The 24,155-nt window shown below is 37.3% G+C and overlaps 1 protein-coding gene across 1 annotated transcript; it reads left to right on the top strand.

Moving 5' to 3' along the window:
- Window positions 1-71: 71 nt before the first annotated feature.
- On the top strand, window positions 72-23,252 carry TYW5 (tRNA-yW synthesizing protein 5). Its single transcript, XM_014845979.3, has 8 exons — window positions 72-205; window positions 5,241-5,395; window positions 9,631-9,700; window positions 12,041-12,085; window positions 12,917-13,054; window positions 14,822-14,909; window positions 15,299-15,415; window positions 19,828-23,252. The coding sequence occupies exons 1-8, from the start codon at window positions 128-130 to the stop codon at window positions 20,082-20,084; spliced, it is 948 nt and encodes a 315-aa protein (XP_014701465.1). The 5' UTR covers window positions 72-127; the 3' UTR covers window positions 20,085-23,252.
- Window positions 23,253-24,155: the final 903 nt, after the last annotated feature.

Genomic DNA, 24,155 nt, shown 5'->3' with positions numbered 1-24,155 from the left:
GCTCTCGCGAGTCTGCCGGCTTCGCGGACCTTTTCTCTCTGGGCCGTGTTTCCAGGCGGATCGCGCGCTAAGGGACACATTAGGGCCGAGTTTCGCGGGACTTTAAAGAGGACGGGCGGGAGCCGCCATGGCCGGGCCGCGCCTCCCGGTGCCTCGGCTCGCCGGCGTTTCGCAGGAGCAGTTCATGCAGCAGTTCTACCCGCAGGTGAGGCCCTCGCGCCGGGGGCACCGCGGGAAGCCAAGGAGTGCCCGTCCCTACCACGTGGGCGGCTCCGAGGTGGTTTCCTGCGGCCCAGGGCGTGCGGAGGAGGGGCGCGCGGCCCGAGAGGGCCGGGTGGCCCTGCGGCCGAGGGCGGGGTGCTGGGGCGTGAGGATCGGCACGTCCGTCACGCTTTCCCGAGAGAACAGCTCCACGTTCCCGGGGGCAGGATGGCCGCGGGGCTGAGGGCGAGAGAGGTGCCTGTAAGCACGGCTCGCTGCGGAGAGCGGCTTTGTGGGAGCCCTCCTTCGAGGCTTCTGCCGTTTCCGTGGCAACGAAGGAAGCTTTTTCCACCGGCGTCCCCCGCACCCCCGCCTGGCCTCCCCGTCTTGCCTCGGGTTTCCTAAGGTTTAGAGGAGGTTTCGCGGCCCCCCTGGTAGCGCAAAGGGCGCCTGCGAGTCTCCTCGAGTTACTGGATTTGGAGGAACAGTTTTTCACTGCGCTGAGCCAGGAGGGGAACAGTGGGAATACCCCAGAAATCTTCCACGAGTCTTGGATTCTGAGTAACCTGAGTTCTAGTTCACACGTGGGAATCTCTTATATGCGTAATTGGAACTTCAGCTCTTTAGAAGAAAACTCAGAGAAAAATATTACGGGGAAAAAGAAGTATTTTTGCTTGCAGTACTTTGGAAGGGAGTCCAGGCTTCAGAAAAACTGAGAATAAAGAGCCCAGTAGATATTTCTTTCTCTCTCTTTTTTTTTTTTTGGTGTGGAAGATTAGCCCTGAGCTAACATGTATGCCCATCTTCCTTTATTTTAATGTGTGAGACCCCACCACAGCGTGACTTGAGCGGTGTGTAGGTCCTCACCCTGGATCCACAGCCGTCAACCCAGGGCAGCCGAAGTGGAGTGGGGGAACTCAAGCGATAGCCACCTGACTGGCCCTCCCAGCAGATATTTTAAAAGAAAAAGGCCACAAGGTTACGTTAGTCTGCTTATGGTAGAACCGCCCCCCAGCAATTTCACTTGATATTTACATCTGTAAGAGTGGTCATGGAGCTACCTTTCTGAGTATTACAAAAGTCGGGGATGAAGTTTTTCTTTTAGGAGTTAGAAACCTGCAGAGGATTGGAGCCTTCATTTATTTGGGGGACTAGTGCTGGATGGGTTGTTGCCCCTTCCAGCCCCGACTCAGGACACCTTAGTATAAGATGTTTGCAGGGCAGTGTCGTGAAGATCCACTGAAGGGTGTGAAAGTGCTTTGTAAGAGGCATAACAAGAAATATTTTGTAATTTAATCTTCCCAGACAAGACATAATATGTCAAAAAGAAATTGTCACTAACTTTCATAAAGTGAAAAGTTACCAACAACACTGGTCACAATGTAATAAAACTAGGACTTAATAACAAAATTGCAAAACAAGACCTTTGCTGGGAAACACTAAAGAGAAGCTATGAGAGGGCATAGTCTTAGCAGAATTTTTTTTTGGCAGCTGAGCTAACAACTGTTGCCAATCTTTTTTTTTTTTCCCTGCTTTTTTCTCCCCAAATCCCCCCAGTATATAGTTGTATATTTTAGTTGTGGGTCCTTCTAGTTGTGGCATGTGGGACGTTGCCTCAGCATGGCCTGATGAGCGGTGCCATGTCCCCGCCCAGGATCTGAACCAGTGAAACCCTGGCCGCCGAAGCGGAGCACGCGAACTTAACCACTCGGCCACTGGGCCGGCCCCGGTATCAGATTTTGAAACGTGTTAATAATCAACATTGTGGTATAGGTGCATGAATAGACCAGAAGATTAGAAGAGAAAGTCTGGAGATTATATATATATATATATATATATACACACACACACGTATATATATATATATAGAAGTAAACTATATATGTGTATATATATATAGAAATAAATTACCGTTCATAGGGAAATTTAGTATGTGATAAACATGACATTTTAAAAGTCACTGTGGGAAAGATGAACTTTTAAGTAAATGGTGCTGGGACAATTGTATAGTCATTTAGAAAATGATAAAATGAGATTTATGTCTGACACCATACACAAGAGTAATCTCCAAATGGATCAGAGATCTAAATATGGAAAAATGAAACTACACAAGTACTAGAAGAAAACATGGGTAAATTCCCCTACAATCTAGGTCTCTGGAAGGGCTTTCTAACTATGACTCAAAATTCAGGTGTAAGAAAAGATTAAAATTTGAGTACATAAAATACAAACTGGGAGAAAAATATTTGCAACATGTATTTCATAAAAGGGCACTAGCCCACATTTGTAAAGAACTTTTAAAAATTAAGGGGGAGGGAAGGCCAAAAATCTGATAAAAAGTGAGCAGTTGACAAAAAGAAGGATAGAAATGACTTCTAAACATACGAAAAGATGTTCAGCTTTATTCGTAAGAGAAGTTAAAGCTGCACCAAGAGACCATTTCTTATCTATCAGCTTGCAGAAATCAAAGGCTTTCATGATCCCCTCCTGGTGAGGCTGTGAAGAAACTGGCGCTCTCATGCTTAATGCCAAGTGGTCCAGCCCTTAGGGAGGGGAATTTGGCATATCTAACAAAACTGTACGTGTTTACTTCATGATGTAGCAGTCCCTCTTATTAAGGAATTTACTCTGGGGATACACCTCCAACCATATAAAAATGTCTACATAGTGTTTATTATACTTATAAATTATTGCAAATAGCCTAAAAACCAGTGCATAGGAGAATGATTGATTAAATAGTCCATTTACACTCTGATGTACTGAGCTGTAAAAAAAGAATGAGGGAGATAACCTGAACTGATAGCAGTGATTTCCAGGATGTATTTTTAAACTAAAATAAAAGCAAATTAGAAAAGAAAATACATAATATGCCACTTTTTGTGTAAAAAAGAAGGGGAAATAAAGTATATATGTCTTTGATCAGCTTGCAAAAAAAAATACAGGAACAATAAGCCAGAAATTGAGACTGGTTAATATCTCTAGAAGGTGAGTGAATACGAAGTGGAAGAATGTGGATGAGGTGATCTTTTTGTATAGTTTTGACTTTGGAGATCACATTAATGTTTTACATTCTAAAGTAATAGTAATAATAAAATTAACAGGATGTGGAATGATTTTAAAAAACAAAACTCTAATATAGAATGTAAAAAACAAGTGAATCTAAGTACCCAAGTCACTTTTGAACATAGTACTTTAATTATATGTCCTCAGTCTCTCAGTCTAGAGACAAAAAGAACTGTAAATACCGAATTGTAGTTATTAGTAGCCTTGTTTTTTTTATAGTGGTTTGACTTAGCAACTGTGAAAGTACTTATTGTGGATTCTGGGATTGTGTAATTGATGAAGCATTGAGAATGATAGGAACCAGGTTTCTCACTGTTAGAGAGGGGAGTTACAGATAGATAACAGTAAAGATTAGAATGAACCTTGTGGTATAAGATTGGAATTGGAGGTGTCGATATCGGAGGTATCATGGTTCCTACATACATCCCTTAACTGTGTGTGTGTGTAGGTTTGGGGAGAAGGGGAGTGAGTGTACACACCCCTTCACATATTTCCTAGCTCTGTCCGCTGAGAAGGCCTAGAAGTATTGACACTCCAATAACAATGAACACACTTAGCACCCAGATCATTGTTTCTAAATAGCATTTGTCACTAAAAGAAACCAGAGCTGCTTGAAGAAAGGACTGTAGGGCTGGGGCAGAGAAAGTATGAAAGGATGCTGGATTGTGTTATTTTTCCATAAACTAAGGAAGTGCTCAGGTAGAAAATCACAAAAGCCACTTTGAAGGGGCTCCTACTGGCCAAATCTGGGATAATTTGAGCATCAAAGTTATATCAATAGATTATAACCCAGGGAATAAAATAAGTAAATGGAGATGTTAGAGCTCATTTTGATTTTAGAATGCCATCTAATGAATGTAGATGAAAATGGAGTTTTTAAAAAAATCATTATTTTTGCACTTACCATAGTAATACTTGATTCCAGCAAGAATTACCAGTTGATCAAAATTAATATCACAAGTAATAGGGCAAAATATCCTGTGCCACCTGATGTGTTGCACTGAGAAGGACACAACATTGCTTCTGTGGTACCTTCCTTCTAAAAATGCCAAACCTGAATCTGATCATGAAGAAACATCAGATAAACCCAGATTCAAGGGCTTTCTACAAAATAACTGGCCTGTACTCATCAAAAATGTCAAGGTCACAGAAAAAAAAGGTTGAAGATTGTTCCAGATTAGAAGAGACATAGCAACTAAATGCACTGTGGCATCTCAGAAATAGGTAAAAAAAAAAAAAAAAAAAACTATAAAAGATATTATTAGGACAATTAGCAAAATTTGCATGTGGACTTTGGATTAGATAATAGTATTTATATCAGTGTTAAATATAATTTTGATAATTATCCTGTGGTTATATAAGAGAATGTCTTTGTTCTCAGGACATATACTCAAGTTTTTAGTTATAAAAGAGTATGATGTCAGCAACTTACCCTGAAATAGTTCAAAAAAATTTAAATTATCTTTAATAATATGTCCCTCTTTATACACACATAGTGAGAGTGAGAACAAATAGTAAGTAAGTGGGGCAGATGTTAAATTAACAGTTGGAAAATCAGAAGGGTTGATGGGAGTTCTTTGTAATGTTCTTGAAACTCTTCCATAAGTTCAAAATGGTATCAAAATAAAGTCACAAACTGTTTGACTATAAAGTACAAATTTTAATCATTTATATTTTTGTCATAACACTCATGAAAATTCTTTAAATAATATTCAGATTTCTCCTGTTTCTAGGCTATTGATGGCACTGCTGTTTTGTTTGATTTTGTTTTCCTAATGTTAAAATTTTGTTCTAAGTGTATTACATGGGTCCTCTTCCTGTTTTAGTTACAGCATGAATTGTCCAAAGATTGGAGTTTGAGCATTTTGGGATCAAGAATCTTTTCTTGGTTGTTTCTGTCCTTTTATTGCCAAATACAGCTCTTGGTATATTGTTGGTTTTCCCTAATTTTTTGTTATATTTTTCCCCACTTACAGAGAAAACCTCTAGTGTTGGAAGGAATTGATTTGGGGGAATGTACAAGCAAATGGACAGTGGATTACCTAAGTCAAGTTGGAGGGAGGAAAGAAGTGAAGATTCATGTTGCTGCAGTTGCCCAGATGGACTTCATTAGTAAGAACTTTGTATATAGGTATTTTCTTCTGAGGTTTACTCTGGGGATACAAATAACTTTTTTTAAGCCTTTAAAATATGTTTCCATTATTATACAAGGACCATATGGCATTTCATCTTTTGGCTAGTTTTTTATAATCCTGGAATAGTTTACTAATTTTTAAAGAATGACTTTTAAAAGACAAGAATTCTGAGTTTACACAATTATACAGAGACATTTCCAAAGACCATTTTTAAATAGGGTGTACAAACAATACCTTCCAGTTTCACACAAGGAATAGAAAACTCGAGTTAGATTACACCTGAAGTTGGATGTGCTGTATTCATTCAATGCTTCATTAATTAATTCATCCTAGCAAGTTCGTAATTGTTATCTAGAGTAAAAATTCTAAAGTTTTCCTCTATAACCTATTTTGATTTTTAATGCCCTTATTTTTGCAAGATTATCTAATTCCAGATTGTTTTTAGATAGGTATAAACCCATATTTTCTTTTTCTGCCCTCTCCAGAAATATAGGACAAGTAGTTGCTAAGTTTGGAATAATCTTTCATCAACTTGGATAACTTTAAAAAATCATACTTGATTTTGTCTTTTGACAAAATAGTTTTAAATACTTTTAATTTCCCTCATGGCTGTCATTTTATGCTTTGAAATCTCTTAAAAGGAAATAAGAGATAGTTAAAAGCTGCTGAATGTCTGAACTTGAAAGCTTTAAATGCTGTGATCTTATAGCTTTAATATGCTATTTATTCCCATGAGTTTCATTAAAGAGGTTAAATTAAAAAACAAACGTCTTCCAAATTCTGAGCACATGCAATTCCCAGCAAGTTTAATCTGCTGAAAAACCAGGGTGTTCACAAAAGAGTGATTTTTAAAGAAAGGTAACTCCCGCTCTGCCTGGCAGAGTTTAGAGATGAGTTCAGCAGAGTGCCTAATGTCCAGGTCCTTCCTTTCTCATTAGGGTTTTCCAAGCTCGTATAGGAGCTTGCCAAAGCATTTCTCAGGTTTTGATCCTTTGAATAGTCACCATTATAGTTGTGGTTTTTAATAGGCCATGAATTGAATTTAATTGCCAGAAGTTTTTCCAAGTATAAGGACATTTCATTTTTTATTAAATCAAGAAAGTGGAAGAAAGTGCTGGAATGATGAGTGTTTTTCAGCCAGCAATTAATGGTGTTTATTTTCCAGAGAGTCCAAATGCCATCACAAGTGGGTATTGAAACTTCGTCTTGAATTGCCTTGATGTTTTGTCATGTCCTATAAACTTTTCAAACTTGTTTTTGAAGCACATACATTGTGTAATAGTTTCTGTTGCAGCTTCCTCCAAAGCTTTCACTAGAGCTACTAAAGAATTGCAAGATTATTTTCTTAGTACAAGGAAAAAAATAGATGTAGTCATTGTTGGCAGTTACCAGGGAGTAGGAAAGCAGGGAGGCATGTAGGCCACAGAGAGACTGGAGAATGAGAAGTCCTGCACACGCCTGTCACTGCCGTCACTTCAGTTCACGGCTGCACTTCTGCTTGGTAAACACTTGGAGAACAATACATCTCCAAGTCGTAGCTTTCATTGCTTTCTTCTTGGTAGCTCTCACTGTTCTTCCAGAGTCGGGATGCTATGAACAAGAAGAGCCTTGTGTGCTGAAAGGATATTGTTGGTATCCTTCTGGTCATAGATTTAAAGAAAAAAAAAAGTCTGACTCTTCTATAAGCTTTGCTTTGCTGCCTCTCCCTATCACATCTTCTAATTCCTGTTGTCATCCTGCTCTTACTGTTTATTATACTTTTCATCGGTCCTGATGTTGATTTTGCAAAGCAGCTTTTCTGAATGGGAAATAGGACAGTGAAGTTTTTTTTTTTAAATGTTGGTAACTACTTGTGTGCTGCTAAGGGGTACATTATCATTGTCGTTAACCCCTCCATCCGTCCTTTACTGAGCACTTACTGTATATCAGGTACTGTGCTAAACATCCTAGATTGTATTACTCACTTAAACGTCAGAACAATCTGTGAAGTAGATTATTTTATAATAATTATACAAAGGAGAAAACAGAGGCTTAAAAACTCACCTAGGATCATAAACCTGGAAATGATGGAACCAGGAATTATACCCAGGTTTGCCTGACTCCACGGAACCTGTGATCCTGACCCTTCTTTGATACTACTTCCCTTACTGGTCTGTATGCCAGTTCAGACAAATGCATCTCAATAGCACATGCCCTTCTTTTTGAAACTTGCACAGGGTAGCTAAGACCTCAAGGCCAAGGGACTTCCCAATTCTTATACCTCATTTCCCCCATCTCAGCTTGGCTTCTGCAGAAGCTCTGGCAGGTACCACTGCCTAAGGGAGAAGGTTGCTGCGGGCACCCAAGTTCTGCTTCTCTGGATTGAGCTCTATCTTCCCTGTTCTTGTAAAAGTCTGGAACACTTCTGGATTCTAGGAAGAAAAGCTGAGCCTGGGCAACTGCACCACTTACAGAGGTGGCTCTGAGCAAGAGGCTCTTCCACATTGTTTGCAAACTCTTCAAAGATGCTTTGGTAGGAAGGAAGGGTACATGGTGAGGTCAGAGATGGAAAACATTGACTAGGAGGATGCCAAGTAAATGTGTTGATATAATTAGCCAGAGACTATAGTAGGAGATTAGTCTGAGTAGATAGCAGGCTCCTTTCTTCTCTCTTATAGTGCTTACTTTATGTAATTACCAGCAGTGGCCTCAAGTTTGGATTGACTTTCACACCCTCAGGACCCACTTGTCCATAATCTGGCATCAGACTCACTTAGCTTTGCAAAAGGATACAAGGCAGGAAACAGCATTCTAGCAGGATAGTATCAGGGGGAGTCTTTGTACCAATCCAGGAGCCCCTTTTTGGCTCACCAAATGAGAGCTTAGTGGTAAGGGAACAAAGACCACAGAAGTGGGTAAAGAAACACCCTAGCTTAGTTAAGCCCATAGTCCACAGACACCAGTAGCATGAAACAGCCCATGAACTTGGCTTCTAGGTCCCTCCAAGGGACATAGTCAGTTGCAAGAGTTACACTGCACATAGGGAAGCCAAATCCCTGCTTCCTGACAAGTGTTTATAGTCCACTTACCAGTCTTCTTGTCCAGACATAGTTCGCCAATCAGTGGTCATTTTTACAATAAACAGGGTTACCTGCTATCACAGCTGCCATTCCACATTTATCTTAACCCAGTATGTTTCTAGGAAAACACTGCTAGAAGGTAAGCCCAAGGTCATCTTATAGAGGAGGAGAAAGGGTTTTGCTCACCCTTTCTCCCCACCTCCCCAATACAGATTTCAAGTGGAAAGATATTTGGTAGTAAGAGTGAAAAGATTACAACTCTCATCAGAGGTTTGGAGGCTGGAGGGCAGTGTGAGGGGAGAGGGGAGGGGAGGCTTTTGACCCAGATGCTTTTGAGGACTTCGTTGTCTTGTTGTTACTGATAAGGTATCATCTTCATGTAGGGGGCAGTACTTTTGATTCTAGAAGGTTGAAGGGATAGGATGGGACCCGGGGAAAAGATAGCCCTCTGGGCTCAAGAGTGTGAGGTAAAGGAGACAAAACTGCTTCTACCGTGTTCAGCTCTGTTCCCAGGATGGAAGGAAACAGACATTGGGTGGAAATATTGAAGAACAGTAAAACTTGGTCACTTCACTGAAATTCTTGAGATAGTCCTCAGAAGCCTTAAAATCACAGAGGGTGGTACAGGAGGATGAGAGCAGTTTCCTTTATTGGAAGGCGTCTGTGTTCTGTGGTAGTGCCAGGAGGCGGATCACTGAGAGGGGAGGGACTTGATCCTCACTGGACCATTTGCCTGCTGTCTCTTCTGAAGTAAACTGGTAGTTTGCCCCATTCATCGCAAGGCTTGTTTTGCCGTGATGCTTGAAAATAGGTAGCGATAGGATCTTGAAAGTTTGTGAATTTCCAAAGGTAACCAGATACCATGGAAACATTATTCTAATAGTAACTTGGAATAGGAGGATATTGATAGATGAGAAGGATCCATCTGTACCATAGATTTAAAAATCTTTAATTTTTGAAATCAAAATTCCAGACAACCTATGTCAAATAAGCGCACTGCTAAATGAATTTTGAAAATGTAGAATTCCACGCAATAAGTTATAAGAAAAACTATGGATATTGTAAAACAGAAGATCGTATCCAACTCCAGCAAGCTTATATATATAGTGATTAGAGTATTAAGAGTTGATTGATTGTTATTAAGTCTAAGGATTCTTTTGTGTTTATTTCAGAACTTTACCTTTTGACAAGTTGATTCAGAGGGCAGCTGAAGAAAAGCATAAAGAATTCTTCATTTCAGAGGTAGTTGGTTTTAACATATTTTCTTTAGAAAGCATTAATATCTATATACCAAATGGATTTTCTTATAAAAGAACAATGGATATACAAGAGCCGTAGCCTTCTCCAATAGCCATTCTTAAGGTTTGGTTGTATATGATCCTAGCTCTGCTCTTTATTAGATCTCAAACCTTGGCCAAATTATTTTTCTGTGCCTCAGTATACTCATCTATAAAATAGGAATAATAGCAGTACCTAATGAAATAAAATCTATAGAGTACTTAGCACAGTGCCTGACATAATAGAAACTACTCACCAAATGTTAGTTATTAATATCACTTCCTTTGAAAATGTATTGATCTGATACTCCAAGTTCGAATACTAATGGAGAACTTTATTTTCATATCTTACTGACTAATAGATGATTTGTATATTTTATTGTTATTTTTATTAAAGGATTAAATGTGATTTCTGTTGCATTTGCTATGACATTTGTTCAGGATTAAATGCAGAAGAATTCTACTTATTTACATTATTTAAATAATTTAAGTATCTTGAGATAAGGCATTGAGGCTTATACATAAACATATTTTTAAAAAATCCACTGTGTCATCTCAAAAGCACATTTTAAAAATAAACTGCTTGTTAAGCTTTGAATAAAGCTGTTGTCTGCATTTGACCCACCCAGCCTGGTGGTCAGTTTGATAGTCAAAGGGGTGCGTTTTCACAGTTCTTTCCTCAGGTGATGGGTGCACTAGGTTACCACCAGGATCCCTGCAAACTCTGCACATCTGTAATTCTGTAGTATGACTGGAATGTCTACCAAAACTACTTTCATTAACTGTTCCTGAAAAATGTTTTTTAATTTTATAGCCATGCCTTACCATGTATATTCATTTGCCCTTTGGTACTTTCCTGTCCAAGGGTAGTGAGCAGCACAGATTTAAACAGCTGTGAAATGTTAAGTGAAGTAAAGGAAATATAGAGACGGGATAAAGGATTCAAGTCTAAGAATTATGGAAAGTATGTGAATAAGATGAATATGGATTGTCAGTTAGGTCCTCCTTGAAGCAGATCCTGAGATGGAGTTAGGAGTGCCAAAGGTCAATTGGGGTAGTAATACATGTGAAAGGAATGGGTACGGGAAGCTGTCAGATGGCCCTGCACATCTGAGAGTCTGTGCAGGCTCAGACTGCCTGTTAGAGGAGTCCTGTGTTGGGTAGCAGCGTCTGGGTGTTTTACCATCTTGCTGAGATGTTGGTTGAGGCTGCTCCAAGAAGAGCATGACCCTGGTTCAAAGGCCGGGGTGGACCTGAAGGAGTGAACAGCTGGCAGCCGTAAGCAGTGAATCCTTTCTTGAAGGGCATCTGAACAGGGCATCTCTGTGTCTGACACATGAATTTATTTTTTAAATCCTGAAACGTTAGAACTGGTAGAAAACTCTTAGAATTTTGAGGAACATACTTTGAAACTTTTTTAGCCAGTAATAAATTTGTAGAACTTATCTGATATAGTACTAGCTAAAAAGATAAAAATAGGGAATCTAAGAGTTTAGTTAAATTTATGATCATAGATTTATAATATGTTGTTAAGGTAAATAAGATGTATTTTGAAGTTTGTGTTACAATGGTGAGTGTAAGTATAAAAGAGGCAGAATTCTTGAGTTGGATTGCTCTTGTACTTGACCTGGTATATCTCAGTTCTCTAATTCTTATAGGAAATGCAGGCAACAGTAATGTTTTATATTCAAACAGTTCCCTATTATAGCTACTGAATAAAGTATAATTGACAAGTTTTTAAAATACGAACTCAAATTTGCTGTTATGAATGACACATGAGTTGACTCTTAAGGATTTGGCTTGAGAATTTATATGATTGGGGATAGGCTTTGCTTAATAAAATGCAGTGTTCTAGATTTTCTAAAAATTTATTATTAAAAAGTGTATTTTATCTCCTATTCTATGTTTATCTTATATTAAAGAAGATTATTGTTAGCCCTCAACAATACCTTGACATCATGTGTGCAATTACAAATGGGAATTCTTTTAAGTCTTAAGACACTGTTGAGAGTCTAAATAATTTTGAGTATAAAGCCGAAATTAAGCATGTGGATTTAGATGTGGTGTGTGTGCTGCCTTTAGAACTTATTTTCCTTAATGTTTGCTGGACCCAGTCATTATTACAAGCAGCATATAAGGACATTCCTTCAGGTGGCCACCAGAGAGCATTAGCAGGAAGGGTAAGAAAATGGAACTTTTCAAAAACGGCTTAGCTGGGTTAGATTTGAAGACTTATTTCCTAACATCTTTGCTTTCTGATAGTTTTAAGTGAATACTGATGCTGTTTTTCTTTGGGATGTTTAAGGATGAGAAGTACTACTTACGGTCGCTTGGGGAAGACCCTAGAAAGGTAAGAATTCTCAACATAAAATAGTTGCTTAAAACCTGAATGGATGTCTATATTTTCACTGGCACTGTAATTTTTATACTTACTGCCTGACATATAACCTGTGTTATACCTTTCCGTTCTTTTTTCAATGATTTATGCCCTTGAATAAGTAAGATTATTCAAAGTTGATGAGTTTTCAAGTAGGACAATAGAATCTTAGTGTTTAGTCATCTACTCTAATTTCTGCACAATTAAGACATCCTTTCTACTGTATATTTTACAGTTGTCTTTCCTCTAATAAAATAGAATCTAAAATAATTATAAACATTTTGAATAATTCATTATATAAGCTTTGACATGTATTTAGAGTCAAATTAATATGGCTACAGTATTAAGGAGTGGTCCCTAAAATGATCAAGATTATATTTTTTCCCTTCATGGCACTATTTAGTTCTTTACCTTCTCTTATTTTCCTCCCTCAGTAGAACTCACAGGTTTCACATTGTTGATTATGTTCAGGTTGTTGACTCCGAAACTTAAAACTTAATGTTAGAGTAGATGACAGTTGTATGATTCTTGCTTAAAGTAGGTAGAACCTTTCTATTAATGAAGCATATTAAGCTTAACAGCAGTGATGCTGTTGAATCTGCAGTCTCGTTACAGTCTGTTATTCCTTCGTTTGAAAGACCATATGTTGGCTGTGGTCACATCCTAGTGTTTTAAAGCAGTGAACATAGTTTTGCTTCATTCCTTCTTAATATCGTGGGCTCCGATGGCAGCCTTAGCTAAAATAAGCATTATGCCAGTATTGTGTTTATTATTAAAATTCTTACTATGTTTCTCTCAATGCAGGATGTTGCAGATATCAGAAAGCAGTTTCCTTTATTGGAAGGAGATATTAAGTTTCCAAAATTCTTCAAAGATGAGCAGTTCTTTTCCAGTGTTTTTCGAATTAGCTCACCAGGATTACAGCTTTGGACCCACTATGATGTATGCTACATAAATGAGAAATCTAAAGCTATAGTAGATCTTTAGCATTTATAGATTTAACATTCATAATTTCAACTTTCTTTAGGCTACCCTAAAGATGTTTGACATGTAATGTGCTGAAACATAAGGTTTGAAAACAGGTACTCTGCAAGGCAGAGACAGGGGAGTGATTAGTTAGCTAATGCCAAAGCCTAGTGAGTTTCTCATAGTTACATTTCTCTGTGGTCCTCCTCATCATATATATATATATCTATATAGACTAAGTTGTATGAAGTGATTTTTTTTTTTACGTGAGAAAAATGGCCACCAGATGAGAGGGGAAATTGCGAAAGTGGAAAAAGTGATAAAGTGGTGGTATGAAGATGCGAAATGATACATGTGATTAGATGGAACTTATTCAGGAGAAAGGCAGAAGCTTGTGGAGAGCCATTTCCAATTTTAAGAATCTGATGGTCTTAGGATATATGTCCCTTGAGAGTGTCAAATGTCTGCTGTATTTGTTGAGCAGCAAGTTGTGTAGAATATTGATCTCAATCATTTATTCTATGGTGTTATAATTTTGTTCACTTAAATATATGCATATAAATATTTTAAAAACATTAAAAGTCTATTATTGTGTATGAGTTGGTGTTATGTGTATGATTTGATGTTAGCTGGAGAAATTTAGGAAGTTAAAGCAATACCTAATAGGTTTCTAAAGCTAAAAGAATTTTTAGAAAGTTCTAAATCAAACTATGTGAAATTTTATAAGTGTGTTTTATAATTCAGGTGAGGACCTCTTGGGAGGATTTTAACATAGTAACTATAATTAAATGAGATAGACATAAAATCTTAGCATGTTATTTTTTAAAGGTTTTGCATGAATGATATGGTGAGAAAATGATGTGATAACTCAAATACATTGTTTTAACTGTATTCTATGACTATTTTAAATTTTAAGTAGTATCCCTTTTATCTTGAGTTATAATGGAATATTGTAAAGTTTTTCTTAAAAATAGGTCAAAGGGATGCTAGTTATATAGTTAAGGTTTACCTAAGTGAAAGGGTTAGTGGCAAAAGGAGAAATGTTTAGGTAGAATTGATATGTAAATAATCATGAATATATCTTGCTCAATAAATATTTTAACTGCTTAGCTGAGCGTTATGTAGCTCTGCCTTTAACGTTTTTCAGTCTGTACCAACAAAGTATACCCTTACACAGGAACAGTCAAGATTGCTCCATTAATAAGTACATCAGGAAAATTGGCCAAGTTATAGACCTTTAGAAATAATCTGGAAATCAAGATACCAGGAACCCAAGTGTGGTTAGCCTTGTATTTAGAGTTGCGCAGGGGCTGCAGCAGTGCCCAGCACTTTCCCAGCGCCTGGCCTTCCTAAGTGCTTTCACTCTGTTGTCTAATGTTGCCTCATAGCACTCCTTGACAGGTGAGTAAAAGATCAGTACTAACCAGGAGAGCCTCAGATAGGTGTAGCCACCCTCCCTGACATCATGGTGGCGCAAGGGCAGATAGTTTCCTGATGTCAGATTTCCTGATGGCTTGCCAGTCCTACCAATTTTAAGGCAGCGCTGCAGAAATATCTTCAATAAAGGCACAGTTGTGTTTGGAATACAGATGTTTTCATTGTTAGAATATTATAAGAGTTTTAGATAATGAGAGTCAAGTCTTATTAAAGGATAAGATTTACTGTTAACTGTTCAGAATACCATTGGTTCTGTTTATTTGAATTTTAGATACTGCTTATCCATAAGTTCTTATTGGTCTTCAGGTAATGGATAATGTCTTAATACAAGTGACAGGAAAAAAGCGTGTTGTACTCTTCAGTCCTCGAGATGCCCAGTATTTATATTTATCAGGTACTTTTTTTTAAGTTTATATTTCTGAAATCTAGTTTATTCAGTTACTCTTTTGGAGAAATCTCTTTATGCTCACAGAAAAACATTTTGGGGCTTCTTTCTAATTATGATGTATTGTGTTCTCCATTGTGTTTATGTATACATGTAATGATAGGTATGTGAAGAATGAGATTTTCACAATTATATTACATAGATGCCAGTGGTGATAAATAAAGGGTAGGTCATTGAAAATTGACTTAGGTTTCAGGAGAATAGTAATTGTTCTCACAGTGTGGGTATAGTAAGTAATTGTACACAAAAGAATAAATTTTCAAATTTATAATTGTGGTTACTTTTTAAAAAATGGTAACTTGGCTTAAACTGTGTTATCCTTTTTTGGAACTTTTCAGGTACTAAATCAGAAGTACTGAATATAGATAACCCAGACTTAGATAAATACCCGCTGTTTTCCAAGGCTAGAAGGTATGAATGTTCCCTTAAAGCTGGAGATGTATTATTCATTCCTGGTAAGATTTATAGGCCTCAGTAATTTGCTGTTTATAAATTCTGTACTCTGTAACCCTCCACTATATGATTTTTTAGTACAAAAGTATATTTGTTACATGTATCCTGTCCTATACAGGATGATTTTTATACACAACTGTGTTTGTGTGTTTAAAGTATGCTTAGGCAGTCTTATAAAACTAACAGTCTTGTGTTTCAAAGGCAACCTAAAAATATACTATTATACTCTAAGTTATTTTATTAAATGACATCAAGCAAGTCACTTTATATCTGGGAAAAGGTTATACTTGGTTGTTCTTTAATCATTTTATTTCTTAAATATTTACATAGTTTAGAAGTATGTCACTCAAGTCTTTACTAAGAAACGGTCAATATATTTCAAAGCCAAAACAGATTAGAGATTTTATTAAATATCAAAGTGTTATAATCTCAACACCTGTGATGTCTTTTGTGTGCGTTACTTTTCTAGTCTGAATTAGTATCACTTAATTTCTTTGTACAATAAATAGGCATTAGTTGTAGTTAGTAACTAGTGATGTAATTAACATTGGTAGTGATTATTCAGAAGGAATATCTGAAGATTATAAAATTCATAATTAAGATTAAAGGGCTGCATTAACAAATTCTATTTATATAAAAGCATCCCTTGAAGGTATTGTGTGTTTGGTTCCAGACCACTACAAATAAAGTGAATATTGCAATGAAGCGAGTCACACAAATTTTTTGGTTTCCTAGTGCATATAAAAGTTATGTTTACATTATACTATAGTCTATTAAGTGTGCAATAGCATTATGTTTAAAAAATAATATGTCTAAAAAAAATAATGTACATACCTTAATTTAAAAATGTTTTATTGCTAAAAAATGCTAACCATCATCTGAGCCTTCAGCAAGTCATAATCATTTCGCTGGTGGAGGGTCTTGCCTCGATCTTGGTGGATGCTGACTGATCAGGGTAGTGGTTGCTGAAAGTTTTGGAGTCTGTGGCAGTTTCTTAAAATAAGACAACAATGGAGTTTGTCACGTCAGCTGACTCTTCCTTTCATGGAGGGTTTCTCTGTAGCCTGCGATGCTGTCTGACAGCTTTTTACCCTCAGTGGAGCTTCTTTCAAAATTGCGGTCAGTCCTCTCAGACCCTGCCGCTGTTTTATCAACTAAGTTTATGTAACATTCTAAATCCTTCATTGTCATTCAACAGTCTTCACAGCATCTTCACCAGGAGTAGATTCCATCTCAAGAAACCACTTTCTTTGCTCACCCATAAGAAGCAACTCCTTATCCGTTAAAAGTTTTATCATGAGATTTCAGCAATTCAGTCACATCTTCAGCCTCCACTTCTAGTTCTTTCCACCACATCTGCACTTACTTCCTCCACTGAAGTCTTGAACCCCTCAAAGTCAGCCATGAGGGTTGGAATCAACTTCCAAACTCCTGTTAATGTTGATATTTTGACCTCTTCCCATGAATCATGCATGTTCTTAATGGCACCTAGAATGGTGAATCCTTCCAATTTACTTTTCCCAGATCCATCAGAGGAAGCACTATCTATGGCAGCTATAGCCTTACAAAGTGTCTTTCTTAGGTAATAAGATTTGAAAGTCAAAATGACTCCTTGATTCATGGGCTGCAGGATGGATGTTGTATTAGCAGGCATGAAACAACACTAACCTCATGGTACATCTCTGTCAGAGCTCTTGGGTGACCAAGTGCATTGTCAGTAAGCAGTAATATTTTGAAAGGAATCTATTTTTTCTGAGCAGTAGGTCTCAACAGTGGACTTAAAATATTCAGTAAACCATGTTGTAGACAGATGAGCTGTCATCCAGACTTTGTTGTTCCATTTATAGAGCACAGGCAGAGTAGATTTAGCATAATTCTTTAGAGCCCCAGGATTTTCAGAATGGTGAATGAGCATTGGCTTCAACTTAAAGTCATCAGTTGCATTAGCCCCTAACAAGAGTCAGCCTGTCCTTTGAAGCTAGCCATCGACTTCTCCTTTCTAGCTGTGAAAGTCCTAGATGGCATCTGCCAGTCTAAAGCTGTTTCGTCTACATTGAAAATCTGCTGTTTGGTGTGGCCCCTTCATTACTGATCTCAGCTAGATCTTCTGGATAACGTGCTGCAGCGTCTACGTCAGCACCTGCTGCGTCCCCTGCACTTTTATGTTATGGACACAGCTTCTTTCCTTAAACCTCATGAACCAGCCTCTGCTGGCTTCAGACTCTTCTGCGGCTTCCTCCCCTCTCTCAGCCTTCAGAGAATTGAGGAGAGTTAGGGCCTTGCTCTGGATTAGGCTTTGGCTTAAGGGATTGTTGTGGCTGGTTTGATCTTCTAACCAGACGACTAAAACTTTCTCCGTATCAGCAATAAGGCTGTTTCACTTTCTTATCATTTGTTTGTTCACTGGAGTAGCACTTTTAATTTCCTTCAAGAACGTTTCTTTTGCATCCACAGCTTGGCTAACTGCCGCAAGAGGCCTAGTTCAGCCTGTCTTGACTTTCGACTTGCCTTCCTTAAGCAGCTGAATTAATTCTAGCTTTTGATTCAAATTGAGGGATGTATGACTCTTTTCACTTGAACACTTAGAGGCCATTGTAGGATTATTAACTGGCCTAATGTCAATATTGTTGTATCTAGGAATAGGGAGCCCCGACGGGAGGGAGCGAGATGGGGGAACGGCCAGCTGGTAGAGCAGTCAGAGCACACACATTTATTACGTTCCCTGTCTTGTGGGTGTGGTTTATGGTGCCCCACAACAATTATAATAGTAACATGAAAGATTACAGATTACCATAACAAATATAATAATAATGAAAAAGTTTGAAATATTGAGAGAATTACCAAAATGTGACACAGAGACATGAAGTGAGCAAATGCTCTTGGAAAAATGGTGCTGATAGACTTGCTCAACACGTGGTTGCCACAGACCTTCAATTTGTAGAAAACGTAATATCTGCGAAGTACAATAAAGTGAGGTATGCCTATAGTTGTATTTGCCATATCCAAGTTAATGTACTTAATAATCATTAATACTTTTTCTATGATAGAATTAAGTAAAAAAATATTAATAATATATAATAGCCCTCATTTGGGGCTAGATTATAAATTCCTTGAAGACAAGAACCATGTTTTGTTAATCTTTGTATTCCCCAAGGGGCCTGATACAGTGTCCTTTGTATAACTGTCTACAAAAATTTGATACATTGACTTCTTATTCTTATATTTTTATATTCGCTTATATTGAAAACAACCAGCAGACTAGTCTTTAAATCCATTGCCATTATTTAAATTTTTGGTTTTGTATCCTCAGAGCATGGCTAAGGGCTATGCAGTTTTCCCTTATTCTGTAGACAACTTAAAGGGGGAAAAAAAGCCAGAAATGCTGAACATTTGTACATATTTGAAAAGCAAAAGCCCCATCTTTGGATTTAAATTTAACATAGAATGCTTAGTTTTTTTCCCTGTTATATTGAATAAGGAAAAAAAAGATTCTGAAAGAAAGAGTAGTTAAGATTAAAACCATGTTTGAAAACTAGTTTTGCAAATCAAAATATTGTAAGCTTTTGTTTTTCCTAGAGCACTGTTAGAATGAGTTTGTTTCTGAAATTTAGCATCTTGTAAATCCTCCTTCCTCCCTTTCACAGGAGTAAACATTTTTTTGGCGTAATTAGTGTTTCATCTTTGTTACATTGTGGTGTTGCTTTAGTATTCCTGTAGCACCTATATTTTGAAAATGTTTAGACTCAATTGAAAACAAAGAAGCAGACTTTCTACTGGAAGGGAAAAATTGATTATCTTTATAATATGATAAAGTCTACTCATCCTCTCCACCACCAAAATATTTGCTTTAGTTTTATATACTTATTGTAAAGGAGCTGAAAGAAATATGAGACAATTATAATTGCATTAGAAATATAAAACTGAGGCTACAATGAATCCAAATTTAAGCAAGTTAGAAAACTAAATGCAGCCTGAATGGGAAGTCTTTGAGAACAAAAGTACTGTACTGAGTCAGAAAAGGTCAAAGATACTCTTCAAATAATTGAAATGTTCTGTGTACACAAAATAAACACTTTTGATGTGGTTATGTGACTCAGGAAGTGTAAACAAGTAACACAGACACAGCCCCAAATTACAGAACTACAACTTTATGATGCCTTTCAAGTTAAAAGGAAAAATTGCTATTTCCAAAGGTTTCAAACGTAGGGTTGTGCTATTGACACTTTAAATTGGTTGGCAATTCATAAAAGTTAAAATGATTCTGTTAAAAGCTGGGAGTGTGCTAACGAAGGGATCTAGATACAAGAATTATTTCTTACATTGGCTATATGCAATTCGTGATATTTCACTGACATTTTGGTTTTTTTTAAACTGTAGATTTTATTTTTAACTTGTTTTTTTAAACTTTCTCCAGCTTTATGGTTCCATAATGTAATTTCTGAAGAGTTTGGAGTGGGAGTGAATGTCTTTTGGAGGCACCTTCCGTCTGAATGCTATGATAAAACAGATACCTATGGAAACAAAGATCCTACAGCAGCATCAAGAGCTGCACAAATTTTGGATAGAGCCTTAAAAACACTGGCTGAATTACCAGAGGAATACAGGGACTTCTATGCACGGCGAATGGTCTTACATATTCAAGACAAAGCCTATAGCAAGAACTTTGAGTAAATCATGAAGTGAATGCAATGAATATAAACTTTTAAATACCATTCAGCTCAAATATTGGAAAAGTATAAAGAGATGTAAATTATTTTTTTCAAGATTCATTCATTAGAATAGGCAAGATAAATCAGTCTCAGATTTATAGATTAATATGAAGAGATGTTTGTGTGGTTTCTAATAATACAGATCGTTATGGTTAAAAGAATGCTGTACTGGAACCACTCTTTAGGTTTTAGATGCAAATAACTAAAAATCCAACTTAAAACGACTTAAACAATAAGAAAATGGATTGAATCATTACACATAATCTACTGATAGAATGGGCTTCAGTATCTCTGATCCAGTGATTCAATAGTGTCACCAAGAACCTCTGGGGTTTTTTCTCCCGTTTTCAACCACGGTGTTGGCATCGTCCTGTGGCTGGCTACCCTCGTGGTCACGGGATGATTGCCAATAGCAGTTGGTGCCGTGTGCATCTTCATTTACATGCAGTGGAGAAGTCAGGCTGGATTCCAGGGGCCCTCTCTTAATATGCAAAAGCTTTCCCAGAATTTGCCACCAAATCCTTCCTTCTCCTTGATCTAAAAGTGGCGTAGACCTGTCCGTCCCAAGCCACTTACTGGCAGTATGGACTAACTCTTAGGCCACTTGGGTCTACTGGAGCTGCAAGTAGAATCATCTTCCTCTCACGTGCCGTGAGGTATATATGGGGGCAGAATAGATAATTTTTGAAATTAGGATTCTTGATAAGAAAGGAGAAAAGGTGGGCAACCAACAGTGTCTACTACATTAATCTTTTGAGCTTTTTAAAACAGATGTCTAGGCCCCAACTTTGTAGATGTTTTGATTTAGTATGTTTAGGGTTTGGTATAGGTATCTAGTTGATAGACCTCATAGGTTATTTTGACATATAATCAGGATTCAGAATATCTGGATAAGATGATAGTAATTCGGATTATCAGTTTTGTGATTCATCCAAAACAAATGTTTAATCTGATCCTGGTTTTTCTTGGCACCCAATATGTCAGGCCTGCCTCCTTTTTCAGATTTTGAATGTCAGAATATTCAAATCAGTTTTAATTTATACCTACAGCTAAACTTTAACCTGAAGTTTTCCCAACTAAATGCTTTTCCACTATCCCTTTTTTTAGAGAAAAAAGTTTTTCAATAATGAATACATGAGAGATCCCAATAATGTTGTCAGTGAACACAGTGAGCCATTGTACATAGGTGGATCTGTGCCATTCTTTGTTTTGCACCTAGTAATTATATTGCAATGTCATTGAAGAAAGACCAGATATATTTACTGAACACAAATGTGCCCATCTAAAGCAATCTGAGTACATCAATTTGGTGCATTTTAATTACAAAGAAAACAGTTCTCTATTAAAAATAATTCATCCACTTACATCCTGTGTTTGGAGTTGGAGTGATTTCAGGTATAAAAAGAAAATTACAATAAATAAGAAAGGAAAAGTATATAAAAAATTATTCTGAACTTCCTAGATGTCTTTGGGAAGAGATACTGAAGTTACTCAGGTCAACAAAAGTGTGAAAAGAGAATGTCAGAAAAGGAATTGTTACATTAGCCAGATCTAATTATTAGATTTTGATCTTTGGTTCCTTCTTAGATTAAGCAAAGAACTTCTTTAATGATTCCTTTTCCTTTGGGAAGAAAAAGACAAAACCCTGTTAGTCTGAAGAGTATTTAGAGTCAGCTTTTTAATAAACTCTCCTTGGTTTGACTTGGTTTGTTTTTTTAACCAGTAAGAGAATCAGTGCAAAGTACTTATCCAGGGTCATGTAGAAAACTTGAAAGTAAAACTGAGATTACAATTTGTCCAGTGAATATTCACTTTAGTTTATTTGAGAAGCAAACTGGATGACCTTAGGCGAGTTAATAATCTGTATGAAGCTTATTTTCCTCATCTTTCAAGTAGAACTAACTTGTACTTTATAGGGTCGCTGTAAGAGTACAAGGAGATGGTTCAAGGGCAAGCACATAGTTGATGGCTGGTGCTAGCTTCCATTTAATTGTATTCCTTTGCTGAGAGATTTAAGGTAGCTCCTGTTGCACTATTAAATTACTGTCTAGAAAGCTGGAGATGAATCCTTTAGGAAGTTTTAAAATTATTTCCCTGGTCATCATTTTTAATGTTAGGGTCTGTTTATTTCAAATGCAAAGTATTCAATCGTTTTTGCCTATCTGGTTGAGACCTAATGAGATATTTTTTATGTATAAAATATTACATAGTATCTGTTAGCTGCAACTTCTCAGAAATTCCAAAGGGCTGGCCCCATGGCCGAGTGGTTAAGTTCGCATGCTCGGCTTCGGCAGCCCAGGGTTTCACTGGTTCGGATCCTGGGTGTGAACATGGCATCACTAGGCCACATTGAGGTGGCATCCCACATGCCACAACTAGAATGACCCACAACTAAAATATACAACTATATAGTGGGGGGATTCAGGGTGAAAAAAGCAGGGGGAAAAAAAAAAGATTGGCAACGGTTGTTAGCTTAGGTGCCAATCTTTAAAAAAAAAGAAAAATCATCATCAGTCCAGAGCGCTTCAACGATTGTTCAGGCTTACACAGCTGGCTGATGGAGACTGGGCTTAGAGCTGTGGAGATGAGATTACTAATTCTCCATTCTTTCTCCCTTAGGGGCAGCTCATCTCAAATACTTCTGAATAGATTATATAGTTATTCTTTGGCAACTTTTGGGGGGCTTGACCTGAGAAGGAAAGGAATTTTTTCCTCTGCCAGCAAAACATCTCACTGTACTGCATACTACATAGACAAGGGATACAAAATAAGACTAATGATGAACAAGTAGACAGCAGAGCATAATATAAAAATGGAATACTAGGAAGTCAAAAAATGAGGCAGACATCTATGTACGTACTGGCAAGGAATTTTTCCAAGGTAATTAAATGAGAAGAAGGTTTGAAACTATTAGTATGCTGCCATTTGTGTAAAACAAAGGTATGCTGGAACTAAACATTTATTTGTACACGCACAGAATTATCTCCACAAGGATACACAGAAACCAGTGATAGTGATTGCTTCTGAGAAGAGGTTAGACAAGTAGGTGGGTAGACTGGAATCTGTGGTTGTGTATTTGATTTTTTTTTTGCCCGTGTATCTATTATTCAAAATAAATTTTAAAAATACATGTGTAGATTGTAATTATTAGCTTTTCTTGAACATTAATAGTATTTATTTTGGTACATAATTACATTGGGATTCTATTTATTCACTAATTAATTTCAAACTTGTCACTTTCATGAAATCTTAAAACAAGGGAAACAAAGTCAACAAGACTTACTTTGTATCTTTCCATCCTTTTGAACAGCAGCTATGTGAACATTTGGAAAGAACCTTAGTAGTGAGGCTTTTCTCTCACTTATCTAAAGTTGCCAATAGACACGGAAGCTGAATGTAAGAAGTTGATAAAAAAAAAAAAGCAAGAAGCTGGAGTGCAGGTCTGAATGGAGCTGGAACTCTGCTGTGACTCCCCAGTGCTAAAACCAGATGTAGTCAGGAGGAACTAATGTAGATTGGCAATCACCCACGTATCTCTGGTGTTACCTTAAAGTCTTGTTTCAAGCATACAGGCCATGAGTGGTTAGGTGTCTTAAATACACCTAAGTTGCATTTTTTAAAGTTCCTTTAAATGGGTTATCAAAATGATCATCCTAAGTGACTCTGCCTGTGTCTACCGCTAAGAGGTGCTAAGCTTCTCTGCCTTTGTAAAGAGCAACCTGAACTGACACGTGAGGTCTATCAAGATGTATATCATCCTCTACAGCAGGTTTCTCTTAAGGCCCTTAAATGAAGTATAACAGAACAGTTCTTTTAAGAATACTACCTTTTGTTTCATATTTTACCTCGTAAACTTTAATCTGTTTACATTTCCATTCTCATATGCTGGAACTGTTTTGTCTGTACTGTATCCTCAGTGCCTAGCACTTCCTTGCCCTTGGTGGGTACTTAGAAATGGTGGGTGCTTAGATACATGAATGAAATGAAAAATAGATCACACTATATTCTAACCAAGTCTCTTAAGGACAGCTAA

Source organism: Equus asinus, chromosome 4 (genome assembly GCF_041296235.1).
Source record: "Equus asinus isolate D_3611 breed Donkey chromosome 4, EquAss-T2T_v2, whole genome shotgun sequence".
Taxonomy (NCBI): Eukaryota; Metazoa; Chordata; class Mammalia; order Perissodactyla; family Equidae; genus Equus; species Equus asinus.
The sequence above is the reverse complement of the archived record's forward strand: the minus strand, read 5'-3'. Positions and strand labels throughout refer to the sequence as shown.